General features: G+C 63.8%; 1 protein-coding gene across 1 annotated transcript; it reads left to right on the top strand.

The window, feature by feature from the left end:
* Positions 1–449: 449 nt before the first annotated feature.
* CBX4 (chromobox 4) lies at positions 450–4,483 on the top strand. The gene is made up of 5 exons (XM_048965381.1): positions 450–682; positions 782–825; positions 1,518–1,583; positions 2,213–2,279; positions 2,637–4,483. The coding sequence occupies exons 1-5, from the start codon at positions 614–616 to the stop codon at positions 3,963–3,965; spliced, it is 1,575 nt and encodes a 524-aa protein (XP_048821338.1). The 5' UTR covers positions 450–613; the 3' UTR covers positions 3,966–4,483.
* Positions 4,484–15,639: the final 11,156 nt, after the last annotated feature.

The following is a 15,639-nucleotide window of genomic DNA, read 5'->3' as shown; positions in this document are numbered from 1 at the left end:
GGGAGCCCCGCACGCCGCCGCCGGTTGAGGCTTCCGGCACCGGGCGGGGGGAACGCGCCGCCGGACCGGGGGTCACTCCGCAACGCCGGCTGGAGGACCAACGCCAGCACAACGCCAATTTATCCGCCGTGGGCCGGGACCAGAGGAGGAAGACGCGGCGGGCCCGGGCGCTGCGGGGCAGCCCACGGCAACGCGGAGCCTTCCGGGGGGGGCTCAATCCCCACGCATCCTCGGGGCGGGTTCCGCACCCGCACCTCCGGCCCCGCCGCTCCTCCGGCCGCGCACCTGCCCTCCCCGCGGGGGCCGTGCTGAGTCACGCGTGGGGCGGGGGCCGGGCCGCTCGCGCGTGCCCCCCCTCCGCCCCGCGCCCGCCCCCCCTCCCCGCCTCGCTCCCCGGCAGCGCTGCGCCAATCCCCCGGCCCCGCCGTTGACGGGCAGCCGGGCCCGGGAGGCACCGCCTCCCTGACGTCTCGCTCCGGGATTTGCATGGGTTGCGGTGCCGCGGCCGCCGCGCAGTGTCTGTCGGTTCGGCGGCGGGAGCTGCCGGAGCCCGAGCCCCGCTCGGCCGCAGCGGGCAGCGCGGACGCCCGGCTCGGCCCTTCCCGAGCGCAGCATGGAGCTGCCGGCGGTGGGCGAGCACGTCTTCGCCGTGGAGAGCATCGAGAAGAAGCGGATCCGAAAGGTGCGGAGGGAAAGAGGCGGGGAGGCGGAGAGGGGGGCCGCGGGCGGGCGGGCGGTGGGTCCCGCTGAACGCCGTGTCTTTGCCTCCCGCGCTCCGCAGGGCAGAGTGGAGTACCTGGTGAAATGGAGGGGATGGTCGCCCAAGTGAGTACCGGGCGGGGGACGCGCGGAGAGCGGCCCCGGGGCGCCCCGGCGGGGTTCGGGCGGGCGGCGGGAGGCGGCGGCGGGGCCCGGGCGGGCGGCGGCGGGAGCGGAGCGAGGCGGGAGGCGGCGGCTGATGTGCACCAGAAAATGGCTCCTTTCCCCTTTCCCTCCTCGGGAGTCGGGCTCCATATTGCAGAACCGAGCGGGGGGGGCGGGGGGGTGGAAAGGGGGGAAATAAGGGCTAAAATAAAACCGCGCGGCCCCGCGGGTCGGATCGGGATGGTCGCTCCGGGTGGCAGCGGGCGGCGCGGTCGCGGAGCGCTCGGGGCTGCGTGACACAGCCGGGGGGGGGGGGAGGCGGGGAAGGGAGGGGGCCCCGCGCGTCGGACCCCGCGGCCGCGTCCCTCCTCCGCGCCGGGGCCGCTTTAATGGGTCCGGGAAAGGGGATTTGGAAAATTTCATCATGACATGCTTAGAATTCCTCCGGAATAATAACTGCGCTAAATAAACAGTCCTGTCCCCGGCGTACCCCCCCTCCCTTCTTCACCCCCCCCCTCCGCCCATCCCCCTCCCGCGGGACCGATCCCCGGGCGCGAGCTGCGAAGCGGGCCCGGGGCACCCGGCGAGAACGGCCCCGACCCCTACACCGCGCCCGGCCCCCTCCTGACCGCTACCCCCGTCCCCTCCGCAAGGTATAACACGTGGGAGCCGGAGGAGAACATCCTGGACCCCCGGCTGCTGATCGCCTTCCAGAACAGGTGAGCTGCGGGTGCCCGGCCCCGCGCCCGGCCGTGCAATTGTAGATGCGTCACGGGGCCGTTCGCCGCCCGGGGGCCGCGCAAGGGCGGACGGGGGGTGGAGGGCGCGGGACGGGCCCGGGGGGCGCGGCCCCGACGGGGCGGGTGCGGGGCGCGGGGCCGGGAGACGCCTCCGGTGCGCGATCCCCGAGCCGTTCTCCCCCCACGCCGCGCTCGGCTGCTGCCCGCGCGGGGATTCGATGCCTGCGAGTGGAGGAGGCGGTGCTGCTGCTGCGCTCCAACTGCTTTTTTTTTTTTTTTTTTTTTTTTCTTCTTCTTCTTTTTTTTTTTTTTTTTTTTTTTTTTTTTTCCTTTCCATGCATTTATTTCCTGTCGTATTTTGGCGCAAACTGTAAACTTCACCCCTCGCCGCGGCGGGGGGAGGCGGTGACAGGGATGCCGTCCTGCAGGCACGTCCCGCCCCAGCCCTCTTGCAGGACCCCTTCCTGCAGCCCCGTACCTGCGGCTCCGGCCCATTCCCGCTCCCAAAACCTCCCCCCCATCTCCTCCGACACCCGGACCGTGGCACCGCAGGGCGGGGGGTGCAGTGTGGGGGGTTGCAGCCTCACCGTGATGCCGTGTTCCTGCAGGGAGCGGCAGGAACAGCTGATGGGATACCGCAAGCGGGGCCCCAAGCCGAAGCCGCTCGTCGTGCAGGTAAAGGCGATGGGGAGTGGGTCCCGGGGGGCTGCTTTCCTTTCCACGGGTTGCATCATACGAAAGATCTACGTGCAGCACCCAGGGGATGCGTCCCCAGTGCCGAGCTCATGATGCAGCCCCCGGGCACGGGGCACTGTGCAGCTGGGTGGCATTAGCAGGCTGCTGGCCCCGGCTGGACTCCGTTCCCAGGCAGCTGATTGAAGGGGGCTTTTCTTCTTTTCATTGCTTCATTAATCTGGAGCAATGCGGGGCCTGGAAGTGGGCGCGGGTTGGGCTGCGCGGCGCACTGAGCGTGCCGGGGGTGGCACCTGCGGCGGGGCCCGGCCAGGCTCAGCCCTCGGCTTTGTGTTGCAGCTGCCCTCCTTCGCCCGCCGCTCCAACATCCTGACGGGGCTGCAGGACCCCACTGTGGACACCCGGCCGAAGCTGGACCTCGGCTCCTCCGGCAAGAGCCAGCAGCACCAGTATGAGCTCAACAGCAAGAAGCACCACCAGTACCAGCCCAACGGCAAGGAGAGCGGCGTGAAGCACCAGTCCCACAGCAAGGGCAAGTACTACTACCAGCTCAACAGCAAGAAGCACCACCACTACCAGCCAGACCCCAAGATGTATGAGCCCCACTACCATCCCAGCAACAAGGAGCCGCAGGGCCAGGCCTGCTTGGACAACACCAAGAGCCCCCTGGGTGCCCATCCGGATAAGTGGGTGCACGGTGCGGCCAAGAACCTGCTGGGCCCAGTCAAGAACCTCGCTACTGAGAGCAAGAACGGGGCTGAGAAGAACCTGTCCAGTGGCACCGGGCCCCCCCCTCGCGACAGGGTCACCAGCAATGGGCTTGGGAGCAAGATGAAGATCGTCAAGAACAAAAACAAGAACGGGCGCATCGTGATCGTCATGAGCAAGTACATGGAGAATGGCATGCAGGCGGTGAAGATCAAGTCTGGGGAGCCACCCCGGAAGCGGGCGCCGGAGGAGAGGACTGCTAAGAAGGGCGGGGAGGAGAAGCTGGAGGCCTGGAGGAAGCCAGGCGAGGAGAGGGCGGTGGGCAGCAATGGCCTGAGCGCTGCGGAGGGCGAGAGCAGGCAGCCCGCTGCTGAGCCGCAGGAGGGTCCCAGGAAGCCCTCTCCAAGCAAGGAGCTGCCCCTGCCCGTGGCTGAGCAGCCGCTGCAGCTTACCACCAAGCCAGACCTCGTGCCCTGGTCGCTGAGCCCCGGGCATGAGCACAGCCCGTCCTCCATGGGACTGAACCTCTCAAGCCCCAGTGCACGCAAGCGCTGCCTGTCAGAGCCACACGGGGACCGTGAGCCGGGCAAGAAGCGCCTGACATCGCGCAGCATCAGTGCCCCCACCTGCCTCGGCCCCGAGCGGCCGGAGCTGCCCGCCCAGCCCGAGGTCATCCTGCTGGACTCAGACCTGGACGAGCCCATAGACTTGCGCTGCGTCAAGCCACGGGCGGAGGGCAAGGCGGCCCTGGTGCAGGTGAAGCCGGAGGAGCCGCCGGTACCGGCCGAGCAGCCGCCCGTGGAGCCCCAGCAGCAACCCAGGCAGACGGCCGAGGAGGAGGAGGAGGAGGAGGAGGCCGAAGGCCTGCAGGATTTCAAGCCCTTCTTTGGGAATATAATTATCACAGACGTGACCGCGAACTGCCTGACCGTCACCTTCAAGGAGTATGTGACGGTGTGAGGCGGCTGCTCCCCATGGGAGCGCAGCCCCGCTGCTGCCCCGTCCCCAGAGCCAAGTGGGGTGGCATCTCCGGCCCCGCTCACTGCGGGATGTGGGGCCCTGCGCTGCCCCACACGGTGCCCACTGCTGCTGCTCCCACTGCGGGTGCTGTGGGGCTGCCCTGGGCGCTGTGGGGCCGGGCGGTTACTCAGAGTTATAGTATTATATTTTAACAGTGCTAACTTGTCAAGTGATTCTTGCTCCCGTTTGTACGTGGTGTTATTGAAATGTATTGTTTGAGCTGAAGGCTGGTCGCCCTCCGACTGTGCTAATATATTTATTTGTAGGTATTTATATAATGAAATATAAAGCCTAGATTTATGGAGTCCCTAGATCACCTTATAAACTATATCAGACGACTATTTTCTGTTCTCCTTTTTAACCATTTGGCATTTGTTAGTCTCGTCCCCCCCCCCCCCCACGCCCCGCAGGACCATCCCTGGTATATATTTTTTGATACTGTACACATGTGGTGTTTCTATGTGCAAAAAAAAAAAGAAAAAAAATCGTTATCTAAAGCTAAACGAGCTATTATAGAAATTGCTGCTATTAGAAATGTCTAAACTATAAGCTTCCAGTTATTAATTGCTTGAATGTAAATATTAAATGGAGATGTTTGAAAGTGCATTTGATGTCTGCGGCGGGTTGGGTCGGACAGCAGAGCCCGGCTGCTCCCAGGGCTGCATCACGGGGGAGAAATGTATCATGCAATCATTGCAAAGGATTATAAACCTTTATAAAAGCTACCAGGATTTGGAGTGCATTTGTTACTGCATACAAACAGCAGGGCTGTGCTGGGGGGTCCCGAGCATTGCTGTGGGTGACAGCAGGGCTGAGGTGCTTGCAGGATACGAGTGGCCTCCCCCAAAACCTGGGGGTGAGGGTCCCCGTGTCTTTGGAGGTGGTGGCTTCTTGGAACCACGTGCTTGCAGGAGTGCTGTGGGCTCAGTTGTGCTCAGCTGGTGCTTTGGCTTGAGGTTGAGTTCCTGAGATCTTAGCTGGTAATAATGCGTGTATACGAAAGCTTCAAGTCTGTGAGAGGCAGAACTGTGTGGTTTGCATGAGGCGGAGCTGGCAGGCACACTGGAGCTTCCTGGGGCTGTGCCCTTCCACTGTTAGTGCCCCTTGGCTGTTGTGCAGGTGTGCAATGCTCTGCTTGCAGGATGCTCTGCTCCATGCTTCTGCCTTTCAGGCCACATAAACTTCTGCTCAGTAACCATAAATGTCATCCTGGCAGCTGTTCCTTTCTCAGTTCTGAGGATTTTGTGTGTAGGTACCGTTTTCTCCAGCTCGGATGGCTGAGGAGGTTCTATGTGGATGTGGAACCATCTCAAATTGTGGGCACTGTTGAGATGTGGTGGTGGTGTTGCTCAGGTCTGCTCTTCAGCGTGCCCTTACGGTGGAAGCATCCTCTGGGAGCCGATGCCATAATGATGGTTTCATGCCCATGGAGGCTGTGGATGCCCCATCCCTGCAGGCATTCAAGGCCAGGCTGGATGTGGCTCTGGGCAGCCCGGGCTGGTGGTTGGCGACCCTGCACACAGCAGGGATGGAACTGGATGAGCATTGTGGTCCTTTTCAACCCAGGCTGTTCTATGATTCTATGATCTCTGCTGTTCCGTTGACCTCCTGGGTTCATCTGTTCCTTCTGTTGATGCTTGAAAGCCAATGGAAACTCATGCAGTTGTGTTCCATCACCTTCACCCATTTCTTTGGAGAGGACTGCAGACCCCAAAACCTCGCGGTCGCAGTGGGAAGAGCTGACCTGGGTTCATCAACACCTGCTGCTGGCTGGACTCGGTTGAGGGCTGCAACCAGCATGGTGTGGTGCTGGGTTCTGTGGGGTGGGAGCCCCCGTATGGAGTGTGTTGGGTGGGAGCGCTGCCATCCCAGCGGAGCCGGCAATCAGGAGCGATGCGCTTCCCTTGATTAATTAAGCTAATGGTTATCTGAAAACAAAAAATGGCACGGAAGAGGAGACGCATGCTCAGAATGCCAAATGTGATTTATGAAAGAGGAAGTGCAGCTCGACAGACAGCGGCAGGAGCCAGTCCAGGAGCGGGGCCGGGCAGGCGGGCTCTGCTGGGGCAGATGTTGTGTGAGATGGGGAACCTCTCTGTGGATGAGACCCTTGAGGTGTCTCTCAAACACCACTGCCTGACTTCTGTGCGTGGGCTGCAGCCTCGTGGCCGGACCTTGAGCTCACACTGGGGTCAGAACCGCCTTCCCCACCTCACAGGTGTGTGATGCTCTGCAGCCAACCGCTGTTTGCACTTGGCTGCGCCGAGAAAAGCGGATTGCACAGCTTCCCTCCCCGCTGCCCACCGCCCTACGAGCGCTGAAAACACCATCAGCAGGGGGGTGGTTGGTTCGAGGCACCATTTCCCGGAAACCACAGAGGCAGATAGCTCCTGCTTTAATAGTTTGATGGTGTTTATCACCGCGCCGGCAGCTTCCTGTGCTCTGAAAGGTGTGATAAGTCGCCGTTGGTTTAAAAGATACGCTCTGCATTCGTTCTGCGCCAATTGGCTGAGAGAGGCGAAGAGCCCAGGGTATAAATTACTTATTCATGCCGCTCTGATGCCGTATTAAGTGCATCAAACCTAAATGTCTGTTACTGAGAAAATTAATGTGAGGTCCGCTATGCCTTCAATGGTTATCAAAGCGATCCAGGACGAGATGGAGCATCGCTGCTGTCCATTAGGGAGATGGCTGTGTGCTGCATTTAATGTATTTCCCAGGAATGCGTTAACCTCTGTTTGGTTTGGACTTATTCCAGAGAAACATTTGCTGATTTCAAAGGAGAATTTGTATTCGTGTTTTTAGCTCTTCTGAAAGGGTCTGATGCATCCGTCCCTATAAGATCACTGCAGTGCTGGGAGAGGAGGGGACTGCAGGCTTGTGCTCCAAAGCTGGTTTTGTCTTCTCCCCTCTGTGTTCGCAGCAGTGCCTGCCTTCCTGCACTCACCCCATTGCTGCAGCTCTGTGACCCTGTGCTTTTGGTACTGGATGCAGCAGGCCCAGCAGTGCTGCCCAGAGAGTGCAGGTGCTGCTGAGGGGAGGATGCTAAACAGCCTTACAGGGACTGGGAGACTTTCAACGCTAAACTGGGATGAGAGAGAAAGAGACGGGGAAAGAAGGGGTGTGAGGGTGGTGCATGCCTGTGTGCATGGGGGGCTCCTCCAGGCAGTCATTTGATGCATTTTGTGGAGTTTTTGTTTTTCTCAACCTCTGCCACTCTGCTCTGTGCTGTGGGGAGCTGACGGTGTCGCTTTGCTGCTGTGGGGTCACGTTTTCTCCATGCCCTCCATCCCCAGCACAGCATGGCCTTACACACATTGGCTGCCATTGTCCACTCTCAATTAAGCTGGGTCTAATGGGGCTCAGTGTTGGGTTCCCACCCGCACTGCTTTGGGTCCATGAGTGCCAATGGGGCTGTGGAGGGGCAGTAAGCAGGGAAGAGGGTGAGGAGGGATAGTCCTGGCTGTGCTGCTGCCCATAGGAGCAGCCTCGTGGTACAGATACTGCTGCTCAGCAGGAGCTGCCGGCTCAGCTGTCACCTTGATGTAGTTTCAAGTAAACTGCAAACGTGAAGATTTATTTATATGGGACGAGCAGGCATATAAAGCACGCTGTGCGAGGCAGCGCAGCCTGGTAGGGAGCTCCCTGCATTTCAACAGCTGTGACTTCAGCAATCTTGGCCATGTGTCATCCTTACTGGCCCTGCTGATCGCAGGCACACGTTGTTTAAGGGGTGAGAAGGAAAGGAAGCTCCATCACCAGCTGCCAACTCCTCCAGGTCTCTGTCAGACAGCAAGGGGCAGCGGGAGCCAAGTTCCCAACCTGGGATGTTCTGAGCTCTGAGCATCCCAGGGTGGAAGGGGGAGAGCAGCCGCAGCTCCATTCTTGTGAGGTTTGAAGCATCACCACAGCCCCAGAGGGGCTGCAGCTTCTGAGTCAGCAGTGCTCAGCTCAAGGGAGGGAAAGGGACAGCCTAAACCTCTGGGAGGTGTTGCAAGTTGTGCTGCATCAGCCGGGGTAGAAAAATGCTACAGCTAGAGGAAGTGAATTAAACAGCCGTCACTGTGGTTATGAAATGCAGTGTGATGGAGGGCCTGAGCTGGTGGAAGCTGCAACAAATGTGTATTTAATATTGGACATACAGACTGCGCTGAGCAGAAATTCCTGTGTTGGGGTGAGGCTGCATCTCCTGCTCTCCTGAGAGCCATTGGGTTCTCAGCTTCTTCTGCAGGAGCACCTGTCCTGGAGCTGCAGTGGTTGGGCCCCAGGCAGCCCCATTGCTCTGTTCCCTCCCGATGCACAGCAGGGCAGTGACCTCCCTTCATTCACAGAAGACAAGGATGGGAGAAGCAGGATGACTCAAACTTCAGAAGTCACCTCTTGGCTGAAACCGAACGCGGAAAATTGCAGCCCACAAAGCTGGTGTGAGAGAGCTGTGAGCAACAGAGGCCAGAGTGGAAAGCAGGACTCAGCATTTCTCTCTGTCAGGTGCTGCTGGTGGGACCCAGCTGGGGCTGGTGGCCCTAAGGAACCCTGCAGATGCCCCTTGTGCAGGTCAGGGCACTGGGATTTCAGGGGGTGATGCAGTAGAGGGGGATGCACTTCACAAATTAGAGCCCTCCGAGCTGTTCTGAGCTCACTTGGTGACTGCAGGGAAGAAACCATTTGTATTTTGTGTCAGGTTCTTTTGATCGTCAAAGGTGACCTTTGGAGAGGGAAGCTTTGCTGGGCATCATGGAGCCGAGAAGGCACCTGAAAGCACAAAATAAACGTCAATTGGCATGTGTTAGTAAATGTTGATTTTCACATATGCTAGCAGTTCCACACGGCTTGAAAAAACACAGGGCGAAGCGTTGTCCCTGAGTGCACCCATCCATTTGCAGCACGCTGAGAGCCAGGCTGTCATTTCAACATCAGGAACAGATTTTATAGCTCTGCCCTCTGTCCGCTGGGTCCGGCCGTGACATCGTCCTCCTCTGTTTGTTTCCTTCTGTCGCATGAAGTCACCGACGACAGATCAAACATGGAGATTCATCACGGGACAACGGCGGTGTCGCTGGCCAGACACCAGAGGTGCCCTCGATCTCGCTGCCTGGCGGCCGGAGTGATGCCTTATCTCGAGTTTAAGGGCTCAACCTGACCCTGAGCCATTTTTAACCCGAGGTGCGAAGATCCTGCCCCGGGCGTCCTGCTTTGCTTTGAGAAATTCTTCCCTCTCTCCCCACTCTCTGCTCTCCCGTTGTTTTTCCTTTTAGTACCTCCAGCACCAGAAGCAGACCCACTTTCAGAGCGTTTGATGCTCTATTTCTTGAAGGTTCTTTAACTCTCAGGACTCAGAAATAACTCTTAGCAAACGCGGCGCGTTGAGACCCAACAAGAAGGCATCTAATCTAATGTATCGCATTTCCATAGTTTGTGCTGCAAGCAGCAATTTGTGGTGCGGCAGCAACGGCTGAGCAGAGACAAGCATTATCACAGGAATTTCTTCTGTCTCTCGCCTGAGCGTGTGACAAATAAGTCTCGGCTGTGGCATTGGCAGCTCTGGTTTCGGACTGACACACTTAACTTTTTTTTTTTTTCTTGTCCTGAAAAAGGCGATTTTACCTTTCCCGCCTGCGCCTTCATTTCCCTTCGGTGAAGAATTCGCTGCGTGACGCAGCATCAGCTGCACACACAAATGGCACCGCACGAAGTTGGGGGAGGCCGTCAATAAAAGCAGCCGAAGGGACTCCGGGCTCCGAGCCGGGGGGGGGGGGGTGAAGGGGAGGGGAGGGAGGAACGCTGCGGCTGCACCCGGTGCACGGGGGCGGGGGGGGCCGGTTCGGGACTGCTGGACCTCAGGGGCTGCTGGACCCGAACCTCCCGGCTGCCGGTGCTGTGCGGGCACACGGTGCTGCGTGAGGGCGGAGAGAGCGGTGCCGGGATCCGCGGGGATTCCCGTGTTTGCAGGGGAATTGAAGGCAGAGCAGGCTGACGGATCGCCTCGGTGCGTGGCACTGCCGAGTCTGCTTTCGCGTTTCGCTTTCAGCCTCTGGCATCTGAACGCTGAGATGTTGGAGGGGAGCGGGGAAGAGGGCCGGGGGTGTCCGGGGGGGGGGGGGGGGAGGGGGGGCCGGGACGTTGAGAACAGCTTGGAGTTCTCCGCACGGGGAGGAAACGCCGTGTCTCGGCTGAGCTTTCATCCGGTAAATGAGGACACGCCAGGACCCAGCGGCTGAAGTCCGTATCAGCAGCAGCAGGGACAGGAGCGCGGTGCCATTTTAGCAGTGAATGAAAGCCAGCGGCAGGATTAAAAAAAAGAAAAAAAAAAGAAAAAAAAAAAAGAAAAAAAAATCCAGGTGGGAAGGCAAAAATGTGCGCTGCGTGGCATCTCTGTGGGATCTCTACCATTCAGCCACAGGCTGGCTGTCACTGGCAGGATTCAGAAAGGCAGGGACGGGAAAGCACAGCCTGTGTCACAGCCGGGGGGAGGGGGGGGGGACCACAGCGGCTCCGCTGTCCTGAAAATGCCCTCCTCGCCCCTCCCGGGTCTGAGGCTCTCCCGTGATCCGTCCCGTCCCCATGGGGCTGCGCTGCAGCACCTCTGATTTTATCACATTGATCCTTCCTCCCAGGGGGTCTCGCGTTGCTCGACCGCTGTGTCCGCAGCTCCGGGTGCGGGGCTGCTCTTTCCCGGGCGCTGCATGTTCCCGCGTCGAACCCCGCCGTGGGGCCGAGGAACGGTAGAGAAAGACGGGATAGAGGCAGCGCTGTTTGAGGAGGGGGGGGGGGGAGAGGGGTTGCGGGTAGGGGTGAGCGGGGCCGGGATGAAGCCCCCCTTGTACAGAGAAGATGGAAATGCGAGGGATGTCCCCTCGAGGAAACACCGGAGCGGGTCAGAGATGAGCCAGGGGCTCTGCCCCAGCCGCGATACCGAGCGCTGCGCGGTGGTCGCGGCGTCGGGGGGAGCCACGGCGAGAAGCTGGGGGGCTCAGTGCGATCAGTGCCGACTGCGGACCGCCCGGTCGGTTCAGATGAGCCCCCACCTCGACGGGCACAGGGCGAACGGAGGGACGTGGGGACGGCGGCTGCCGGTGTCCCACCGCTGGAGGACACGTCCCGCAGACTCGACAGGAGCGGGAGAAAAACGAAACGGGGGCGAGAAAGCAGGGGAGGGCCGAGGCGCGGGGCGGGGCAAAAGGGGGGCGGCCCGGCGGCGCTTGGACTGCGTGGCCCGGTTCGGCCCGGCCGCCGGGCGCGGCGCTCACACCTGCATTGCAGCAGCGGTGGAGCGCTCCGGGCCGCGGGCTCAGCTCTCGACGCAGCGCTGCATTGCAGCGCTGCAGGAGCCCCCTCCTTCCCCTCGCCCTTCTTATCCCGCCGCCGCCTCTCAGCTCCGGGAGCGTAGACCGGGCGCTGTTCGGCCCCGATGCTCCGAACACCTTCCCCTGCCGCCGCCGCGCGTGGGTCACCGAGCCGTCCCCAACCGGGAGCACAGCCGTGGGGAGGGGGACACGTCCCGCCCCGCTGTGCCCGTGCCGATTGGGATTGTCTGCAACCGGCGTTCAGTGACCCCCGCGCGGGGGCAAGGAGCGGCCCGGACCGGACCGGACCGTCCCGTCGGGGCAGCTCGTGCTGACCGCCCAGTCCCGAATCCCGGTGCCGCGTCCCGACACCAAAAATCTCGATCCGGCCGCGCCCCGCCCCGCGGCCAGTGGGACCTGAACCCCGCCGGCCGCCCCGCCTCGTGTGAGCCAAGTGCTGTCCTGCACCATCCCAACGGGCTGCCCGAGCGGGGTCGGGAGCAGGGGCCGGTCGGGCCGGAAAGGGACAGAGCCGACGGGTGCTGTGCCCGGATCCCGGGGCGGCCCCTCCGGCTGTTGCCCGACGGGACGGTCAGCAGCGTCGTCGGGTCACTTCGCTGCTCGTGGGGTGGGCGGAGAGAAGCGAGTAGCTCTGAGATCCCGGGGCACCGGGAGGGGAGGGATGGCCCCGCTCCGGGTGCCTCGCCTGGGGACAGCGGCCCAGGAGCCGGTGCCGGCCGGGCGTGACCGTGTCTCGCGTGGTTCCGACAGCCGCGACCCGCGACCGCTGTGTGCACAGAGCGCCGAAGGGAGCGGGGATCCCGGTGGGAAGGAACTCGGAGCCGCCGGGCGTCCCGGGACGTGGCCGCACGGATGGGGGGCCGCGGGGAGGTGGGAGCCGGGACCGGGCTGGGGGCAGCGCCCGCCCCGGCACAACGGGGTCCCGTTCCCAAGGCTCCCTCTCTGTGTCTGCTTTGGGAAAACGCCAGCACGGTAACAAAATGGCGGGGAAAGGGTGGGATTGTCACGGCCAGCCCCGCGGCGCAGCCCGCCCGGCTCCGGCAGCACCCGGCGGAGCTCGGGGCGCCCGTTCCGGAACCGGCAGCGAGGCGCGGGCACCCCCCGGGATGTGCCGCTGCTCGCCCGCGCCGCTCGGCTGGGCTCCGGTGCAGCCGCAGCTGCAGAAAATGGCTGCTCGGCGGAGCCCGCTGAATCCTGCCGGGGGGGGGGGGGGACGGCGAGAAAGCGGCGGCACGGCCCTCCACGGCGGCCGCGCCCCCCGGTGCCCGCGGTAGGCGGCGAGGGGGCGGTCAGGAGCCCTCGGGACGGCCGGAGCGGAGCCGGGAGTCCGTACGGAGCCTCCCGCCCGAGCCTCACCTGCGGCGGGGCGGGGGCACGGGAAGCACGTGCCGGCCGGGGCGGGGGGCAGCTCTCGCACGCCGGAGGGCCGAAGGCGCACCGCTCCCTCCCGCTACCCGGCTGCGGCCGTTCAACGCTCCGTTGAAAAGAAATAAAATGAAATAAATAATATAAAAACCGTGGCGGGAGCGCGGACGCGGCGTCGCGAGTCTGCGGAGATGCCGCAACGAAAAGTCGGCCCCGCGACCCCGCGCCGAGCAGCCGCCCCCCGCCCGCTGCCCCGGCCGTTCTCCATCATCTGCCCGCGGGGCGGCAGCGGACGCGCGTGGGAACGGAGCCACCGCCTCCTACCGACGGGGGTTCGCTCCCCCCGGCATCGCGGGGCGGTTATCGCGCGTGTCGAGGGGGACGTCCCCAAAACGCGGCTGCTGCTCCGCAATGCTCCCCCCACGGGGAAACGGCCGCGCGAGTCGGGGCCGCTGCCGGCACCGAGCAGAGCCGGACACGAGGGACGTGTGGCGGGGCCCGGGCTGCGCGCGGTCACCGGGAGCGCCGTGCGGAGGACTCGGGGACCTCGGCACCCGCCCTCCGCGGGGCTGTCCTGAGCAGGGACAAGGAAAAGCCACCCCGTGTCCTTCGTGGTGCCCCAGGTCTCGGTCTCCGAGAGCGGCTTCCCTACTCGCGCCCGAGGCCCCGGTGTGCGGGGAGTCCCGCCTCATCTCACGGCGCCCTCCCGCCGAGCACCGTCGGTGCCACCGGAGCTCGGAGCTACAGTTCCCACTCGTGACGCTCACGGAGGCGTCGGGGCGGTGCTGCCCGCCGGGGTCCGGCACTGGAGGGGCAGCGCGGGGCTGAGGGCGCGGCCGGTGGGCTCCCGCCGGGGGGCAGCGGGCGGCGGGTTGGGGGAGAAGGGGGGCGGCTCGCGGCGGGTCCCGGCCCCACGGGCGAGGGGGAGAACGCGGGGGGGCGGCCGGCCCGTTCCACTCGTGAGAGCGCGGTTGCTGCGATACGGCAGGACCAATGAGCGCTCACCAGCTCACCCCGGGCTCGGGCACCGCTGCCTTATATGGTGCGCGCCGTCCGCGGGGCGCCGAGCTCATCGCCATATAAGGGCATGAACCTAAATACAGCGCCTACCTTGGGCGGGGGGCGGGCCGGGGGGCGGGTCTTGCAGGACCGAGTGGCCGCCCCCAGCCCCGGTGCAGCCGCCGAGCAGCGGCCGCGGAGCGAGATGCAAATGGGCCTCACCTCTAATTGCTTTTGTTAAACGCGGGGCCGCGCTCGGCTTGCGATGCGGCGGGGGACGGGGACGGGACGGGGACGAGGGCGCTGCAAGCCGCTCTACGAGCTGCCTCCCCTCCTCGGCCACGGGATTCCCACCTTCCCACGCGCGGCCGTGGGGCACGGAGGTGACACGGCCCCGATGCAGCCGCATCCCCCCTCTCCCCTCACGATCCCTTCCCCGGCTACTCTCCGCTCCAACGCTCAGCGAGGACCTCTGCCCTCAGAAGTGGGGATCGGGGGGCAGCCGCGGCCGCTGCGGCCGAAGCCGAGAGCTGCAGCCTCGTCCTGGGCCGGGGGCGGTCGGCCGGGGGCCCGGGGGGCTCTCTTGAGATCTTCAGATTTCCCCGCCCGCCACGGAGCTCCGCTCGGTTCCTGCCTCCTGGCCTTTGCAAACAACTCCTATTTATGCTCCTGCAAATAATCAGCAAATTCAGAAAGCCCGGAAACAAAAGAGCTTTTGTGCAAAGTGTTCGCAGCCCGGAGCTGGGCGATAACGAGCCCCCCGCCCCTCCGCCCCACCCCCGGGAGCGGCTTCAGCCCCACGAGCGGTCCGCTGCGAATCCGCGGGGCGGTGACCCTGCACTGCCGGCGGGACGGGGCTCGGGCTGTGCCCGCCTGGACCCCCCGCTCGGTCTCCTCCGTCGGCAACCAGAGTAGGGCCGGGTGGTGCTCGGGGCACGGCCGGGTGGGAGGCAGCGAGGACACTTTGGGGGCGGTTCCCCGGGGCTCTGCGAGCCGAGGCCGCCCGCACCGTGCTGCTGGGCTCGGGCTCGCGGGGGTCTCAGTCCCAGGGGGCGGCCGGAGCGCCGCGGGCTGCACGGCCACTGCCGCGATTTTCAGGAGGACGGTGCCACCTATGGAAAACACCTGGAATTCACCGCGCTGCCGGGGCCGCGCCGGGAAGCGTCGCAGTTCCGTGCGGAAGCCCCCGAGGACGAGCCCCGTCCGCCGTCTCCTCAAGCTCCGGGGCTGCTCCGGGCCGGGCCGGAAGGCGGCGGATGGGGTTCGGTCTCAGGTTGGTCCCCCCCGGGCTGTGGGGCCGCCGCTGTCCTTCATCACCGCCGCTGCCCCGGGAAGGTTCCAGTTGGACGGGACGCGGGGCGGCTCCTCGTCGGGGATGACCGCTCCTCCGTTCGGCCCCGGTAACCGGGGAATAACGATCTGCGGCGCGGGGAGAAGGGGCGTCCCCAGCTCTGCCCCCATCCCTGCTGCGATGCTCGGCGAGGTCCGGCCGCGGCTCTCCCTGGGGTCTCCCAGGGTGGAAGCTCCGTGGAACGCGTCCCACGGGAACCGAGGTGCAACGCGGCGGCTCCATCCCGAGCTCCGGCGGAGCAAGAGCAGCGCTGAGCACCGGGAGGGGCGGGTGGAAGACAGAAGGGAAAGGCTCCGGGACCGTGCTGAGCGCTGCTCCCCGCCTGCCCTGGACCCTTGTGCCTTGGGGGCAGGATTCGATGTCAAATCAGTCGACGCGATCATTTCTTTTCAGGGAGATTTCTGGGCTTCAGAGCGGCAAGAAGTTGCTCCGCGATGACAGTCTTCGTCTTGGGGACCGTCTTGGGGACACCGCTGCCGGGCGCTTGCCGAAATCTCCCCACCGGCGATTCGCTCGGCCCGGCCAACGCATCGCTGCGGCCCCGGGGATGTCCGGAGCCTGGCAGAACCGTGCCCGGGGGCAGAGGTGTGAAAAG

The sequence above is a fragment of the Lagopus muta genome, chromosome 18 (genome assembly GCF_023343835.1).
Source record: "Lagopus muta isolate bLagMut1 chromosome 18, bLagMut1 primary, whole genome shotgun sequence".
NCBI lineage: Eukaryota > Metazoa > Chordata > Aves > Galliformes > Phasianidae > Lagopus > Lagopus muta.
The sequence above is the reverse complement of the archived record's forward strand: the minus strand, read 5'-3'. Positions and strand labels throughout refer to the sequence as shown.